We start from the raw sequence: 18,872 nt of genomic DNA on the forward strand, positions 1-18,872 counted from the left end.
TGTCTTAGAAAATAGAGTATAATATCAGCAGATTATATAAATGCCCCTTTAATCACGAGTTTCATTCGGCACGAGCGCAGCGTACCAGTACACGAGTTACTGAAGACACTTATCAAAATGTCGACATAATATACTATTTTCTACGACCATTAGTGAGTGAACTTTTGTAAAACAGGAGCCAACCATTGAAAATAACTGGATCGAATTTTTACTCGTAAACTTACAATTCTTATAATTTTTGTGAATGCGAAAATGTTAACAGCAAAGATGAAAGAAGGGTAGGGCAGGTAATTAAAAACAAAGGATTATTTGATAATTAAGTAGCACATTTTCTATTACTTCGTAGACTCTCCTATTCTTTATATAAATATAATAAATATCATTTCATTATTCTACAAAAACTAAACAGATGACTCGTCTATAATATGTATGACTCTATTTGGAAACGGCTTCCAATTATTTCCATTTTCGTTGCTCTTAGATGCCTTGTTCTCTTCTCCGATGTCGCCCTCTTTTGTTTCCCCATTAAGTTTTTCTGTTTCACCATTCTGAATGAACTTGGGCTTCGCTAGGGACCACCTACAATAAAAATGAAATCATTATCATTACATTATCATTAACGAAATGTTGTGCCTAGTAAACTATGTAATGTTGCTGTTTCCAGTTCAAGTGTGCGCTGTAGAAATTGCAATATCTGGTCAAGGCTTATGAAATGTAGTAAATCACAACATTTTGTCCCAGTTTGTTTATAAACACTTTTATGATTTCACAAAAAAGCAATTTTTAATTTTATTCAGTCTTATTGACTTTGGGTTATTCACAAGATCGTTTAGCAATGCCTTCTGCTAAAATATGTATCGCGCAACGTCTCTTAAATAAATTTACAGGAGGCCTACGAAAGACTATAAAAATATGAAACATGATTGACCGGAATTCTACAACAGCGATGCGATGTTGGACAGAACAGTCTGAACATCGTTTGAGCTTCAAGAAGAAACAGAAAGGTGTTCCCACAACCAGCGCAATCAGGAATGAGCGGAGAGTAGCTACAGGATGACAGATAGCCTCGAGATCGATTTATGGACTTATGGTTCTCTATTGGAATTTACATGGACCGGGTCGTTTTCAGAGATGGGTCACATTATTGGCGTTTGAATGTTGCATGGAGCGTGAGACTGCACTTATTCTGGGAAAATCTACTACAAGCAGATATTGATCGTCTGATTCCCAGCATGTCAATATGTCAAAAGTTATGTGGAGGGGCCAGTTGACTATTGAATTTTTAAGAATTACTTTCAAGTTGTTTGAAAAGTGTAATCACATTCAATCACATTTTCCAGAACTATTTAACAAGATATTAATAAAATGTATTAACATTTACTAGTGGTTGCACTTTCTATGTCACACACCATATTTTTTGAAGCAATTTGTATGAATTATAGTATATGAATGTCGCGCTTTAGTAAATATGCGCACTTACCTCCTACCTTTTCTATCGAGCATCACCGGTAGTTCCGCTATCAAATTATTTTCAAATTCGCTAAGCATTAAATAATTTTCTACTTTGTTACAGGACGTTATACAGTCTCCAATGTAGTCAAGGTCGTCTAATATATTATCCGGAAGATCCATGTCAGCAATTCCTAAAAGGCAAATCCCAAAATTAGAAAAACGCAAAAAAATAAATAGTTTTCAATATAAAAATGATCTGACATATACACATTAATATTATTTACAGATATCTTAAAACTTGTTTAAAAATGTATACTGCCAATCCTCAATAGATATTTTGTGAGAAGCTTACCAGTAGCTACCATGGAGTAAAAATGCATCTAAAAAGACTTTGTACAAGTATCAAAGTACGATAACTTAATTCAGATGTTCTACTGAATAGGGAACTTGAACGTTTTTGTTATTTCTTTAATATTTAAGTTGCAATAAATAATTTCAGTTCTGACACTCGGTCATTACTTTTAAACGAACTTAAACATGCTGGAATGATCGTGACGTAATACTGCTGCTTTTCGATCGATCCAGCGACATGTTATACTTTTATTTTTGTATGTTTGTATTTAATCTACGCCAGTTTGTATTTGTGCTTAGTGTGCTTAATATGATAATAATGAAGCAACACAAAAACTATTACAAATAGTGCCAACTTTTTATTCATCTACCAGAAAATGAAAGTCGTCATTTTTTGTTAACATTATGTTCAGGTGTCACTTTAGCCTTAACAGTGCAAAAATTTTTAACTCTTCGAACTTGCACCCATCCTATTGCAGTCTCCCTATGAATGGCTCATTCACCTATATAAAATGCAGAACACTTTAAGTTATCAGTGCCAACATACTCAGTATTTCGGTTTCCACTGCTTTAAAAAAAATATTTTTGCTTTTCTTTTGAATAATTTACATTTTATTTGATATACCATTTGAATTTTAAAAATTGAAAACTTTTACAATATTATATTGGTTTAAAACTAGTGGATAAATTTTCTATGAACACACCTTTTAGCTTTAACACTGTGAACCTCAGCAAAAGAAAAACTCTCGATGTTTTGTATATAAGATATCATCTTAAACATATCCACTAAAGATAAATTATCAGATTGACCTTTTAAAAAATCGGTTTCGGTCATTTTCAAAACTTTCTTTTTGATACTAAACACAAGATACTAAAAGCAAGCGACGGGATCAAGATTAAAATTAAAATCAAAACGACCAAAACGAAAGCGTTGTCGTTCTGTAATGAACGAATTGACGTCACAAGCGATCACAGCCAATGACAGCGCGTTTCAAAATTTTTTTGTGAACTGTGGTTCTTTTAGTAGTATAACTTACTTTAAAAGCAATATTTTTCAAATTAAAATTTTGTTCCCTATTCCATAGATATTTGTTCTATTTTAAGGCAAATAATCAAGTATAAAAAAAGGGACATTAAAAATTGTGAAAGAATTTTATTTCCAAGCAAAACATTAGTTATGAATTTTAGTTAAGAAAATTACTTTTTAGCAATTTCATTTCTGCATTGCTGCAGAGAAGCAGATTCGTTTCTAACTAATCTTGGTAAGTTTCGGTAACTTTCAATCATATTCGAAAGAAAAACACTTTAAAGCAATAAAACAAAACAATGTAATATAAATAGGCCCACTACTGAATAAGCAAAACAACCAGTGGAATGCTAACTAACCAATGACGTCAGCTTCAATCAGAATATCTTGTCAGGCATGCATAAATATTTTGCTTTAATTGGCCATATACAAAGTGTTCAAGAAAAATTTCCCTTGACAAAAGCTATAAAGTTATCTGGACTGAAATATTCAACGTTTTATTTTCCAGTTTCCCCACAGCGAAAGTCATTTTTAAAACTGGCAATTTTATTTTAATCAAATATATTTCAGTACGTATCACCTAGTTTCAAAGGCGCTTTCTCGAATTTTAGAAGTTAAACAAATACACGCACCTTCCTCCGATATGCAAGTCAGTTCTTTATCTCCAGACACGATTATATTATCGATAAGCCCGCCCGACTGATTGGGATTTATATCGGCTCCCAACACGAGAGCGGCTGCGGTTCCTGCGGTGACACCTGCATCGTTTTCGGGTTCCTGCGAAAAAGACAATTTCCTGCGTTGAGGGCACGATTCGTTTTTGCAGAGATGCCGAGTACCGTTTTCTCTGGTGTGCTTGTGTCTGGAGATTTTTCGACGATGTACGTCGATCAAGAAAAGCATCAGACTACCGAGAAGCACACAGGCGGAGCTAAAGTAGTAGCCAGTCCGTTCTCCGTATTTCTCGTTTAAATATCCTACAATATTACTGATTTTAACAAATGATTTATATAAAATTATATAACTTCGGGAGAAAAAATACAAACAATCTTACATTTGACTTATGTCATTATCTGAAAAAATTATTTAATATTACTATTATATAAAATTGACTTTTGTTTTGCTCTTATTTTTTTTTCTTAACTGCTTCTCAAAGTTGATGCCACTTTAATGCAAAATAAAATAAAGTTGAATTTACGCCCTTCTTATTTCATAAAAATAGTAACAGCGATATTTACAACATCTATATTATCACGTATTTGAAGGTGAAATTCAATACCAACATGCTTAGCCGCAAGATTAGCACAAATTACACCAATATTTACTTCAAAATCACACAAACAGATTATTGTGGAGAGTTTATATTAAAATATGTATTAAGTATTATTAATAAATAAATAAAGCACAAACAAATATGCAAGTTGTGAAAAATTATTATTAAAAGAGCTTTTAAACAAAACTGGCGATTATTTTTTAGTTTATTTTTACCCTTTGAACAGTTAAGATCGTAAAGCCATTTAAATCGGACTGTCTGGCAGAAAGATTTCTATTATGGTTCACGAACATCTAAATTAGTGAAACTGAGACCACCTCAGCTTTTACTATTCATCTTTGTCTCACGCGTCATAAGTTTTGTCTTAATAAAAAAGTTAACAACTTAATATGCGTTACTAAAGAATAAGATCTTTCCAGATGTTTGCAGTCTAGCCTTTTCCCACAAATTCTTATATAAAATACGTACACGTATTAATAATTTTTGAGATAATTTTATAAAAATGCAAAAACATACACTAATCCATATCAGCAGCCACAGGAAAAGTTTTTTTTTCTAAAGCAATCGAGAAAAAAATTGTTTCTTTGGAAAAAAATTATATAATAATTCAGAATAATCAAAATCCAGTTTGTGTCCAAAGTTTATTTGCTTTTGCCTATGCACGAAAATTTGTTAAATGATATTGCCAAAGACAACTAATATATTTATTGGCTCTGTATTTCCATTTTTTTTTTGGAGCAATTTTGAAAACATCTACCAAGATTGCCTATTCCTCGCGTAAAATAATATCGAAAACTACTTAGAAAATCTAGCAGACATATAGTTACTAAGTAAGAATATATTTTAAAAATAGATTGCCATTTAAATCCAATAGTGATTATCCATATTCAAACGTCTCAACTCTTCAACTCTTATTAGACCACAGCCATGCTAGTTTACGACTTTGATGTATCGAGGTGCTATAAGGTTATAATAAATTAGATAAGTTTAGTATAATATGAAAGGCAGAATTAACTTACTTCCTGCTTATCAATTACTGCCTCATTAATCATTTAAATGACCATTCACCGGAGCCCTTGCCTTGGAAGGAATTAATTATCTGTAAAAGCATTGCCAATGAACCTTTCCAATGAAGCCCAAAAATATCGTATTTTATATATATACGTATTTGTGTAAATTAGTGAATGACATTGCACTTTTTCTTTGTAAAATTGGGTCGAGCTTATTGTATTTGTATACATTTCAATTTCACACGTGATATAGTTATGGTTACTAATAGTCAAAGAAACAGACGCTCATATTATAAAATATGCTGTTTTACTCTTAAGACTTGGATATTTCCGGAATGTTAACTGACCAATTAATATCCCATTTATAAAGGCGTACGTCGTAATCAGATGTAATTGTATTATATGAACTTTTATTTACAAAAAAAAGATTCATATTTCAAACTACCCAAAAATAACAAGTCTTTTCTAATTGAAAAAACAGAATGTAAACAACTCATTAAATTCACATGCAAATACTGTATTTTAAAAGCCAATATTGATGAGACGTTTTACGGATTGCACATTTTGCCTGTTTAACCCATTTGTCTGTATTTCGCATTAGAACCTCTTTCTGCTGGACAATACGCAACATTTTTTATCCTTCATATTTGGTTAATTCACTTTAACTAGTTCTATACATACATAGCTTATGGCCTTACTTTTCGTCATTTGTAATAATTTTGACTTTGCAAAAAGAGGAGACAAAAATTTTTCTATTGCAAAATTGAATATGTAGGATTGAACGACTTGCTTACCGGAAAACGGAACTCCTGTTATAATAGGAATTCCCTGTGAACATTGAACGAAGCCCCAAGTTCTACCAAAATTCCGAGCCCGGACACGTTGGTAAGTGTACATCTTCAGAGAATACTGGTAGCCACCGTAAAAGAAACCTGTTAAAAAAATTAAATCCGTTATTCAAGAATTCCTTAATTATCAATAATTTGAAAAATACCAATTACGTTCCAAGAAAGCGAACAATTTGCATTAATCTATACTAAACAACTCACCCTAAAAGAGCTTATAAAAGGTTTTGTCAAATCCATTATCCGACAAGGATTTAGGGAATTACAACACAATCGTATCCTAATTAATTTCGAAAATTCCACGGGAATATTGAACGGATACGAAGGTCGTTGGCTAAAGCCTAAGGAAATATATGCGTACGAATTTGGGTTTTCCCTACACTTGATACCACGTAGGAAAAACGGGCCCGGTGGTGGAATATCGATTGAATACAAATTATACTTTGAACATTTTATCATAAAATATTTTTCAGTGAAATTAGACCCGTTTACCCAAGTGACTATTTATCCTAGCTATAGTCTACTTCTTGGGATCTGGATTATTTATAATTGCATTTGCATTTACAGTTGCCTCTGACGCAGATATTTAAAGCCATTTTCCTACTGTAAATACCTTTTATAGTAAATTTATTGCACGGATAATTTGCCTATTAACTACGTAGAATGTTTTGGATCGTAATGAAAAAATTAATCGTGTTCTATATCGAACTTTATTTAAACCAGTTGTCGTACACCATATTAATCTATATCGCATAGAGTGGGTCCAATATAAGAATGTCTATCATAGTGATATTTGAAACCATAAGAGATACGAAGATGGTTAAATTAGAAAAAGGATGACAAATTTAAAGGTTAATAAGATGCGTTGAAAAAATTAAAAACATTCCAAATTTGCCGATTTCGTTTTTTCATTTTCTGGAGTTATTTAAAGAGACGTAAAAAAGGTCACTTTTTGAGCTCTACAATTATGATGTTTCGATTTATTTTTTTCGATTTCTCTGAAACGAAACGGCGTACTTATAATCCTTCAAAGCTACCTTCTAGCGCGCAAAAACTGGCAACTTTTTTTTTATATCTCTTGTAATAACACCAGAAAGAAAAATAAAAACGAAATACTCAAATTTCGGTATTTGGGCAGAATTTTTTTAGTTTTCTCAACAGCACGTGATTAACCTTTTTCCTAATTTACACATTTTCGTATCTCTTATGGTTTCCAATATCTTGAACAAACTGTATATCACAAACAACTATGAAAAAGAAATTACACGAATTTTATTCTAACATTTATCCTTTTACTTTTTCATTGGCTGTGGGAAAAGAATTATTAAAGCTTTTATTTTGTTAACGCCGTCTTTACTAGTGCTAACAAAGCCACATGTATTTATATCTGTGTTTATTAACTTAACATAAAATTTTACCCACAAAATTTTATGATACATTTATGTATACTGTTTGGAAGCATTATTTTAAGTTGATTTTTACGGCATATTTATTTATAAAGGAATACAACAACCCGACGGTGTAACTATAAGAAGTGGTTCATATAACAGATTTTTATAAACTCACCGTATATCCAAGTAAACATGACATAGGCGTGGTAGTTGTCTTTTACAAGGGTGAAGGCTAATATTGATAAGCCGCACATAAATCCAGAAGTTTGACACAGATATTGCCTTGCTATTTGACATTCTGACGAGTTTTGAAGTATCAAGAGACTGAAAGTAATGCAGCCAACCGTCCATGCCAAACCCAGATATACCTGCAGAAGAACTGCCGAATTGCCCAAGCCTGTATAAATAATATTTCAGAAAATAGCGAACATCGCACAAATAATCAGTAATAAGAAAAAAATTCTGTTTCATACAAGTTAAGGTTTTCTAACGAAGGATCTCGTTTTTAAAAAACACTTTTTTATTTTGCAAACAGAACTACGAGGTTTTCTTTAACCCGCTACAAGGAGAACTGGACGCAAAGCACAGAGTTGTTATATATATAAAGTTTTTATGCAAGCGTCGCGTCGCAGATACTGGGAATACTGAAGCTAGCATTTCATCAGCATATTCTATCACATAATTCCTCCCTCCGAAGTGGAAAACAACAGGGACGAAGGGTTGTTTTCGGAAGACTGGTCGTTCTTGGTTTTCTTGGAATCTTGCAGCAAATGGCTCTTGTAGATTTTCCATGCTATAACTATTAACAAGATTAAAATAAACATCATTCCTGTTGAAGTGGCGAGACTCCAAGTGACTGGATGAATTTCATAACCAATGTCGGGGATCGATGATTTCGCAGCTTCTCGTAGTTTTTTGATCGTATTGAGATCAATCGATTGTAGTTGGAGTGGCTGGTACTTCACATCGTGATGTTCCATATTTTCAATTTTAATGGGTGGCAGTGAGAATGGGTTTGCTTTAAAAATTTCTTCTTTATTCCAAAGCTCGGTATTTTGGGTACTTATACCACAATTATATGGAACATTGATTAGGCAGGCTTCTTCAATAAAAGCTATTTCTTTGTTTTGACAATTCATTTGTAATTTAAGTTTCTGTTCCGATGGTATTATCAAAACAAATCTACTAGTGATTGGTCGTATTATATGCGTTGAAACATTTACATTGACTACGTGGAAATTTTTGTTTTCGGCATATTTAATGAGGGTTGTCACACAATCACCGATGGGCTGGGTAAGTTGATTTTCGCAAACGTAGGTGTCTTCAATGATTGGGCAGATTGATTCTTGATATTGTTGCATGTCAGTGCCCAATATTGGGTAGGGTGAATTAGGTATAATTAAGGAGTGATTCACAGGTACTGGGAACAGGTGGAATATTTCAAAAATATCTTTAAGAAAAATCGGAATATGGACGGCAAAAATTATTTTATCTTTTGTAAATTTAACTTGTAAGTTTGCTAACTGATAATAATTATTTTGATTTTCAAAAATTAGAATTTGATTATCACCATAGAGAACAGTCAATTTAAAAATTATTTGTTCTAATTCGGCCGCCGATATTACTACAGGATGTAATGTATTTAATTTCGCAAATGTAATGGCATTTTCTAAATTATCCAAAAAAGTTATAAAACTTTGGCAATTTAGAATTATTTGCATTAGTGTATTTTGAGCTTTAATGAAAGTAGTTATGTCAGTAATAGTTCTATTTGAATTATATTCAAAAATGTCTATATGTTTTTTAATAGCTTCTTGATTTTTCTGTAGAAGTGTTATAGTATCATTATAGTTGTCAATCAGCTGTTGAATCAACAGGTTTGCTTTTTTAGTTGGATGTCAGATGAATGTTTACTACGCACAAGTTCTGTGATAATTTTATCGTATTTTTGTCCATCCTCTGAATCGAGAGTGCCAAAAAGCCATTTCGATAATTTACCTACAACATTTATTAAACCTCTTTTTGTACGGTTATTAGGTTTTATGTTACCAAGTTTAAATTTTACTTGAGTAATTAAATATCGAACATTATTAAGTAAATTATTTCCATTAATATAGTGTACATTCTGATAATTATGTTTATTTGTATAGTTTAATGATTTTGAGATTACAGCGTAAGCGTATTCTAAATTACGTAATTGATTAAAAAGTTGAGATGTTTCCACAAAATGCAAAAATGTATGTTGATGTTGAATTATTCGAGCATTTCCTAAGCGGAAGGGGAGAAGTGGTGTTTTAATTGGGATAACTTCAATATCATTATTCGCTATCACTAATAACAGCGTAGCTGCAAGAAGGAACAGCGTTGTCCGGTTCATTAACCTGCGAAGAAGAAAAAGCTTTAGGTTTTTGGATCTGAGATTTATGAATTATTTTTTTATTTTTTGTAATAATTTTATTCCCAATATCTTGATCTATAATAACAGGTTTTCTTCTTTCTTACTACGTTTTGCTGTTTTGTCAGTAACGTAAACCTTTGTATTTTGTTTCATTTCAGGTGGATTTTCTCGTTTTTCGTTTTGTTTTTCATTTAAACGTATTTTTGTTTCTAACGATGTTTCGTAAATTTGTTGATAGATAGTTTTTAGTCTTTCACGTCTATCTGTGATATAATTATTTACAATGATTTCATCCGTTAAATCAAAGGGATCTAAACCGTTTACTTTTCCATTAATAACGTCAAAAGGTTTTTGTTTTGTTACGCTATGCATTGATGAATTATAACCTATAATGGCGTATTTTATTAAATTTTTAGGGGCTTCTTTAGGTTCTTTTAATTTTAGTACCCTATATAATTCAACAAGAGTAGAGTGAAATCTCTCTATTGGACTATTACTATTAGAATTGCCGGGAGTTGTAAAATGAATTGCAATTTTATGCAATTTACAGAAATCTAAAAGCAAAGACGTTTTAAATTCCGTACCATTATCACACGTTATTTGTTGAGGTAGGCCGTGATGACTTATAAAGGTCGCTAAACCGTCTAAGATAGCAATTGCTGTGCAAGCGGGTTCTAACGGATAAGCTTGGGCGTACCGTGAAAATACGTCTATAATTGTAAGAAATTTTACGTTACATATTTGAAAAGTATCCATATGGATGGATTCTAATGGTTCAGAAGGGGTCGGTGTCAACATAAACTTTAATTTTGGTGGATGTCGATCATATTTTGTTTGTTGGCACGTGTCACAATTATTAATATATTCAGTTAGGTCAGTTTTCATATTTGGCCAATAATAGAGCCTTTTTAATGCTATTAGGCTTTCATTAATTCCTCGATGACAGGTTTTTTCATGATGATATGCAATTAGGTCTTTTTGTTTTGTCCTGTCAGTGACGTCAGTTAAAAGAGTTTTCGATATTACCAATTTGTAAGCACGGTTTTTAAATGTATTTGGTAACAAAACAGATAGTTCTCGATTTAAATCTATTTCGGTATTTTGTACATAAAGGCAGTACATTTTTGTTGGATCCAAATAATCTAAAAAGAATTTAATTATTTCATTTTGATAGTTTTGACTTAAATAAACAGAAAATCTAGATTTATTTTGGAATGGGTAACTCCTAATTACGTGATAACGACCGTTTGTTTTTTGGTTAAATATTATTTGATTAGAGTAAGTATTTAAAATATTTTCGGTAATTGGTATATTTAATATTGGATCTTCTGCTGCTGAGTGTACTGTCTCACCAGTATTAGGAATATTTGGCGGTTTAAGTTGAATGTCCGAGATGATATTAATTTTTGGAGTGTTTACATTTTCTAGAGGGTTAAACACGTCTTCAATTTGTTCCAATTGTTCAAGGCTTATATTTTGATCTTCTTCATGTATGTATTTATCGATATCTTCATTAATATCTCCAGGATTTCCGAAAAGTGACTCTTTATCTATCATATTTAGTTCGATGCGTGATAGGGCATCAGCGTTAGTGTTCAGTTTGCCCTTCTTATAATGAACTGTGTAATCAAACTCTTCCAGTTTTAGTCGCCATCTTAGCAATCTGGAATTTGGTTCTTTCATATTAAACAGGTATTGTAGAGGTTTGTGATCGGTAACTATCACAAATTTTCGGCCAAATAAATATGGTCGGAAATATTTTGTTGACCACACGATTGCTAATAATTCTTTCTCTATGGTTGAGTAATTGCTTTCAGCCGGGTTCAATGTCCTAGAGGCAAAGGCTATGGGAAGATCACTACCAATTTTTCCTTGGCTGAGAACCGCTCCTATAGAAACATTAGAGGCGTCCGTTGTCAATATAAAAGGTTTTTCGAAATCTGGATATTGTAGTATTGGATCATTGCACAAGATATTTTTACAAAGATCGAATGCTTCTAGAAATTCTGGCGTGTGTTTGATGGTCGCTCCTTTCTTTAGGCAATTTGTGAATGGCTTGGTGAGTTTTGCAAATCCGTTAATAAATCTTCTATAGTATCCTAGAAGGCCTAGAAAAGATTTTATGTCTTTTGCTGTTTTCGGTACAGGAAATTTCTGGATTGCAATAATTTTCTTGGGATTCGGTTTAATTCCGTTTTTTGTTATTATGTGACCCAAAAATTCTACTTCGGTTCGTAGGAATTCCGTTTTATCTAGTTGAATTTTTAGTCTAGCTTGTCGCAGTTTTTGGAAAACAAGTTTAAGATGTTTGATGTGTTCTTCTAGGGATGACGAAAATACTATGATATCGTCCATGTATACTAGACAAACCTTTCCCTGTACGTCACGCAAAACATTATCCATGACGCGCTGAAATGTCGCGGGGGCATTTTTCAATCCGAAAGGCATTCTAACAAACTCAAAATGACCATTCTCGACACTAAAAGCTGTTTTTTCAATTGATTCCGGATCCATTTCGATCTGATGAAAACCAGATGAAAGATCGATAGTTGAAAAATAATTACACCGTCCCAATTTATCGAGTATATCATTTATATTAGGCAATGGATAGCGGTCGTCTATCGTTTTCTCATTTACCTTACGAAAGTCACAGACAATCCTCCATTTCTGCTTGCCGCTGGCGTCAGGTTTCTTCGAGACTACCCAAATGGGGCTGCTCCAAGGGCTTTGGCTGTGTCTAATGATTCCGTCGTCTAACATTTTGTTAATTTGCCGTTGAACTTCCTCTTTATGGATAAAGGGGTATCTATATGATTTAGTGTATACAGGCAATTCATCCGTTGTTCTTATACAATGTTTGATTTTATTGGTGAACGTTAACTTTTTGTTTTCATGATGGAAAATATCGTTATATTCTTTACAAAGCCTTATTATAGCAGATTTTTCTTCTAAATTTAAATGTTCGCAACGAATTATTTTGGAAATGTCGCATTTACTAAATTGTTCTTTATGTTTTGGTAAGATGTGTTCTAAATTAAAAAGTTCAAAATTTTCTTTATGAAAGTCCGGAAAAGATAAAACTTTTAGAGGTTGTGGGAAATTTAACGTTATATTTTTCTCAGTGTAATTAAAAACTTCTGTTTGCGCAAAACCGTTTTTTGCAGTAGTAAGTGTTTCTGGAAAATAGAGACCTTCAATGACTTGCTCGGGAATAATAACATCATTGTTTTGTGTTACTGGAATTCTTACGTTAACAATTTCGTGTGCATTCACAGTAATACAATATACTTCGTTTTGTGGTTGTCTAAATAAAATTGGAATATTAGTTGTATTATTCCTTAATTGTTTATTGACAAGATCGATAGAAAAATTAAAACGTTTTAGGTCGTTTAATCCTATTATACCGTCAAAGATTTTATGAAAGTCAAAAAGAATAAAAGATAGGTTGGTATTAGCCTTTAATTCTGGGAAAGCCGGAATATCTGCTTTAAATAGAGTTTCCTTTTCACCAGTTCCTGTTTTAATAATAGTTGGGGAATGATATATTTTTTCATAATAAAATTTTTCTGCAATGGAAGGTCGAAGAATCGAGTGAAAACAACCAGTATCAATTAAAAGTTTAATTGCGGGTTCTTTAATCTGGATGTACGGTAAACTATTATTAATTTCGGTATACATTTCTAATGTCATTTCGTTGAGTCGCATTGGCTCGTTATTGTAAAATTTTGAGAGATTTGATTTTCAATTTCAGGGTGTTCGTCAAAATTTTGAGTGTCATTAAAGTATTCAATTTGATTTGAAAATTCAATTTCAGAGTATTCGTCTTGGTGAATATTTTCATTTTGAAATACCGCAGATGTTTCATCTGTTTGTACCGCGTTACTTTCGTCGATTTGGTATAATTCTTGCGAAATAAAATTTCTAGGGCCAGTAGGTTTGAAATGGTTAATTTGATTATTTTGACGTGGTATAGTATAGTTTGTTCTTGTTGACATAGGTTCGGGTTTATTGTTAGGTATCTGACCTGTCGGTTTAAATACGTTTTTAGGTGGGCCAAAAACTTGCCTATTTGTAGGAAAATTTCTTGGAACTTCGCGTGGTTGAGGCATATTAATTGGACCTCTGGGAAAACTATTAGTCTGGGGAGTAAACTGATTTTGATCATGCCTAATTCTAAAATTTTGATTATGGTGATTGTTGTTTTGAAAATAATTTGTAGGGCGAATCGGTTGTACATAATTAAAATTTTGGTTACTAAAATAATTTGGATTTTGTGAAAATTGTTTAACGGGTTCGATAGAAGTATTAGGCAAAACTTTCGATTGAATTGGAGTTCTGAAGATATTTTGTGTATATTGAAAATTTTCCTCTTCAATAATTTGGGTCATAGCTAATTCTATACAGCTCGGATTTTTAAGTCTTATAATACTTTGTAATTGTCCTGGTAATCCTCTAATAAACGTCCTTAAACAAATTTGATCGTATTGACGTAAATGAATTACTTTGCTTGCATTATCCATAGTATCGGCAGGAAATGCATTAATTTTTTGAGCAAGGATACTTCTTAAAACTTGTAATCTTTTCCCAAAATCTAAAGGATGTTCATTTTTAAAGGGGGTGGCCATAAACAAATCCTGTTCTAAACATTCTAAATTTCGTCTATCGCCAAAACAATTTAACAAAGCTACTTTAATATTGTCCCACGTTACTAACTCCATTCTACAGCCTACTAGAATTTGTGCGCGATCAACAAGTTTCATTCTTATAGTTCTTAACAAATATTGTTTTAAAATTTCGTCGTTTCCTTGACCATATGTATCAAAAAGGAAATCTCCAGCTGATAGAAAACTATTTAAAGTGTTGGAATCACCATTATATGGCAGAATACTATCTATAAACATTTTTAACAAAGTGTAATTTACACCTGAATTCGACGATTGATTAGAATTCATTTTCAAATTGATTTGACTGTTCTCTACTTTCTGTTCCACTAAATTTAACGAAGTAAAAAACGCACTTAAATTGTCGACGTCTTTATCTTCGTTCATAAATTTAATTGATTTTGAAATTTCTTAAAATTGAACTTAAAACTAAGAATCCTTAAAATTATTTCCACCGTCCTAACCAGGGAAGATGAAAGGAGAACAATAGGAATTTTGGGCACTAACCTTGATTTCTCTTAGTCGTCAGCCTATTCTTCCTATTGGAATTTTCCTTGCGTAGCACTGCTTGCGGGGGTGATTTCTTGCCTTCCTTGCCCTCAGTCGAACTCAATCACGTTGGGTTTGTCAGACAGTCTATCACTGGTTCGTTTTGGAGTCTAAGGGTTGAAACCCACGTTTCGCGATCAAATCGTCCCGATGACGTGGCTTTGACCGAAAACTACCCCAAATCCGTCACGACTGCGCCAGTTAAGGTTTTCTAACGAAGGATCTCGTTTTTAAAAAACACTTTTTTATTTTGCAAACAGAACTACGAGGTTTTCTTTAACCCGCTACAAGGAGAACTGGACGCAAAGCACAGAGTTGTTATATATATAAAGTTTTTATGCAAGCGTCGCGTCGCAGATACTGGGAATACTGAAGCTAGCATTTCATCAGCATATTCTATCACATAATTTACACAGAATAAAAGTGCTGAAACGAAAAAGTTAATTTAGGTCCTTTGATTTGGTTAAATAATTTGTTAGTAATATATTCTAGCAAAAGATTCTAGAGAAAATTGAAAACGGAATAAGAACATAAAGGCAGGCAAAAAAATAAACATAAAATGAGGATGGAACTGGACCTTGTTTTTGATTTTATCTCGTTATTTTGATAATAAAATCGAACTCGACTTCAAATTTGTAGAAGGAACCTTTGAATAAAAAAAAGATTTACAGGATTGACTAACTGAGTTATAATTGGAATGTTTATTTGATTATATTAACAAATCTAAAAATTGCACATTTTTCTAAATTCGATTCAAAAACATGAAGTAAACATATTGTTTTTGATTAAATATTTTTATTAGATATTTTCGATTGAATATTTTGTATTTTCTGTCAAAAGTACTTCCCGTTAAAAAGTTTACATTTTGAATTTTGACCAAACCCCAATCAATTTTTGATGCGCAAAGTGTATTTACCTTCGATCTGTGCATGATACGCCAAATAAAATGCAGGCGTATTTATTCCGAACGCACTAATTCCGGTAGAAATCAATAAAATGCGGACAGTTTTGCTCCTCAACGTGCTGAAGTCGAAGAACGGTCCCTTGTCTTCAAGTTTGTTTTTGTCCTTAATTTTCCGCTTTTGGTTTTTGATATGGAGGATAGCTCGCCTTTGCGGGTGATACAACGAAGCCGAGCGATAGAAAGTGCCGAGAATGGAGGTGATTGAAATGGTACCGGTTACAACTTGCAGCCCAAGACGCCAGCCTAGTGCACTGAAAGAAACGTTCCTTAATATTATCCCAGAATAAAATCAAGTATAGTCTGTTCATAGATATAAGAAAGTGACTAACTGATACGAATTAAGGAAAGACCCGGGCAAGTTGTAAGAGTGAAATATGGCCGAACAGGTCCGTACTTTGCTTAGAATTTAATTATTTGGGGATTTGTTAGGAAAGATACTAAACAACATTTATTTATTTATGTATGTATTTGTGTTTAAATCTAAATTAAAATTACAAATTATTTTTATTACCTACTTAAATAACTTAAAATTATTCACATAATATATCAGTATCACTATCGCTATCATCGCCTGTTCTAATTATTATTTGTTCTGTATTATTTGCAGTATGGATATACGATTGTTTTGCTTTTTCTCTATGTTTAACAGAATTTGCCCAACTTTGTGGAGGGATGTTAAAAACTTTGGCTTCTATAAGTTTCAGGACATTGGAGTTAACACGGGGAAAAACATTGTTACTACGAATGGTACATTTCAGTTGGTTCAATGTTCAATGGGATTAAATATACAGTGGTAAGGTGGAAGCCTTAAAACTGTATGCCCTAGATTTTTTGCATAATTATCAGAGACGTATTCCTTTTGTAGGTTCAAGCTTTGTAGAACCTCAATTAATTGCTTTTTGGTATAATCTTCGTGAGAATAAATGTCGTTAATATACATGTAGTTTTGGATTGTTGTTTTGTATCACATGAGAAAGGGGCTTTAGTCAACTGTCTATTGTGATAACTTGCATTGTCCATTACAATGACGCTATTAGGAGGAATGTTTGGAACTAGTTTATTTTTAAACCAACTTTCAAATAAATCAGCGGTGGTATCTTCATGGTAATTCAGAGAAGAATCTTTAATATTTCGCAGACAGAGAAAGTCCATTTGGAATCCAACCATCTCTAGAGCAAGCATGCAAAATAGTTATTCTTTTACCTCTTTTTGATGGCGCGTATGTTTTACACTTATCAGTTGAGTCAACCCAACCCTTTTCCGGGGTATCATAAGTGTCGAATCAGGTTTCATCCAAGTAAATAATTGGCCTTTATTGTTCTCTGTAAATCCTAATTTTTTCTAGATATTCCAGTCGCCATTTCCGAATTCTAAAAGATTCCATTAAAACTTGCTTTTGTCAATTTTTTTAAATCTGAAACCCATGTGTTGAATACACTTCCATAAGGTAGTTCTGCCACATTTAACACCGGTTTCAAGCCTCCTAATTAAGATATCTAATGTAGGCACGCTTTGTTCCTCGTATAACTGGTAAATTTTACGCCGTATTATATCTTGATCACTTTCATCTACACTCGAGAAAATGTCAGCATCGCTTCTTTTTTTCCTCGCTGAAATGGGATTGTTCAAAATTTTCCATACAGTCGATGTTTGAATTTTCGTCAATGTGGCCGTTTCTTCTACAGATGCTTGCTTGCTGGTACCACGCTCAATGAGAGTCAAATAAAAATTGTTTATAACTTCCTTAGTCTCAATAGAATAGTGTTTTCTACATTTGGGCGGGAGCATCTCCTGAGATACCTTAGACACTAGGTATAAAATTATTTTCTGTTACGGACCACAATTTTATCTGAATTTAAATTCCGAAACTTTATGTAATAATCTTGTTGCATTGTATGTTAATTGGATAATCCCATTCAAAAGCAATTGGTCACTTTCTTATATCTATGAACAGACTTTACCTAAATCATCTCATTTGGTCTATTACATCGTCTATTATACGAGGTGAAATCATCATTGTAATCATATTACCTTAATGCGAAAATATATTTATGCAGATGTAGAGCTTTTATAATTTTTTTGTCTCTATGCAGTACCAAAGCGTACAGCAAACCGTCCTAACTATTTTTCAAAACGATAATAATAATAATGAATTTGCTTAGAACAATATGTCTGATATAAAATCATAAAAAGCATATTGTATAAGAACCTAGAGAATTTATATTTAGCAAAAAACAAAAAGGATTCTAAACAATCTAAAAAAATATGTTTACGTTCCAGCCATCACGCAAATTCTTTCTTAAACTCTAACCACAGAAAAATAAAAAGATTATAGAAAGAGTGGGCAGCAGTTATGAAGATCACACAACCGCAAATTCTGTCTGATATCGAATTGTATTTATTAAATGCGAGGAGCAATCGGTGACAATAGTACTATAAAAAACACAGAATACGCACCCTGACATTACCACTCGGTCATTGTCTTCTTGGTTCTGTCCTCTGTAGACAGAAGATGCCGGTATGGAAATAGGTTTTTCATATTTTCAACAAGAAAACTTAGATACCCAGTTTGCTTGTGTTAATAATTGGATTAAATACGTACAACCGCCACTGAGGAGCGTTCATAAAAATCCAGACACAAAAAACTTTCCTTAGGGCCTTAAAAGTGAAACTTTCCAAAAATCTTTAAGAAATATATCTAAATGGCGAAACTAAAAAAAAATGAATGTGTGGTTATGAGCGATCACGGTATGATTTTATTATTATTATTATTATTATTATTATTATTATTATTATTATTATTATTATTATTATTCAGCGTATCATTAAAACATACTTTTATTGCAAACAAGCAATATTTATTTATCAATAAATACAATGGATAGCATATTGCAGCCTTTAACTCTACAAACTTTAAAAAAAGGATAAAAGTAACCGAATTACTTCGTATA

At 32.5% G+C, this 18,872-nt stretch overlaps 1 protein-coding gene across 2 annotated transcripts in view; it reads right to left on the reverse strand.

Moving 5' to 3' along the window:
- Nucleotides 1-328: 328 nt before the first annotated feature.
- Nucleotides 329-18,872, reverse strand: part of LOC132700671 (monocarboxylate transporter 2-like) — a 49,339-nt gene continuing 30,795 nt past the window's right edge. The window contains exons 6-11 of one of the 2 annotated variants that reach the window (XM_060668151.1): nt 15,874-16,172; nt 7,525-7,746; nt 5,908-6,045; nt 3,463-3,807; nt 1,481-1,643; nt 329-579 (exon numbers count right to left, since the gene is read on the reverse strand). In XM_060668151.1, coding sequence (XP_060524134.1) covers nt 402-579; nt 1,481-1,643; nt 3,463-3,807; nt 5,908-6,045; nt 7,525-7,746; nt 15,874-16,172 — 1,345 coding nt within the window. In that variant the 3' untranslated portion in view covers nt 329-401. The remainder of the gene's footprint in view (nt 580-1,480; nt 1,644-3,462; nt 3,808-5,907; nt 6,046-7,524; nt 7,747-15,873; nt 16,173-18,872) is intronic. The other variant, XM_060668152.1, reaches the window with a different exon arrangement.

Source organism: Cylas formicarius, unplaced genomic scaffold (assembly GCF_029955315.1).
Source record: "Cylas formicarius isolate icCylForm1 unplaced genomic scaffold, icCylForm1.1 PGA_scaffold_4__25_contigs__length_36172078, whole genome shotgun sequence".
In the NCBI taxonomy this organism is placed as follows: Eukaryota; Metazoa; Arthropoda; class Insecta; order Coleoptera; family Brentidae; genus Cylas; species Cylas formicarius.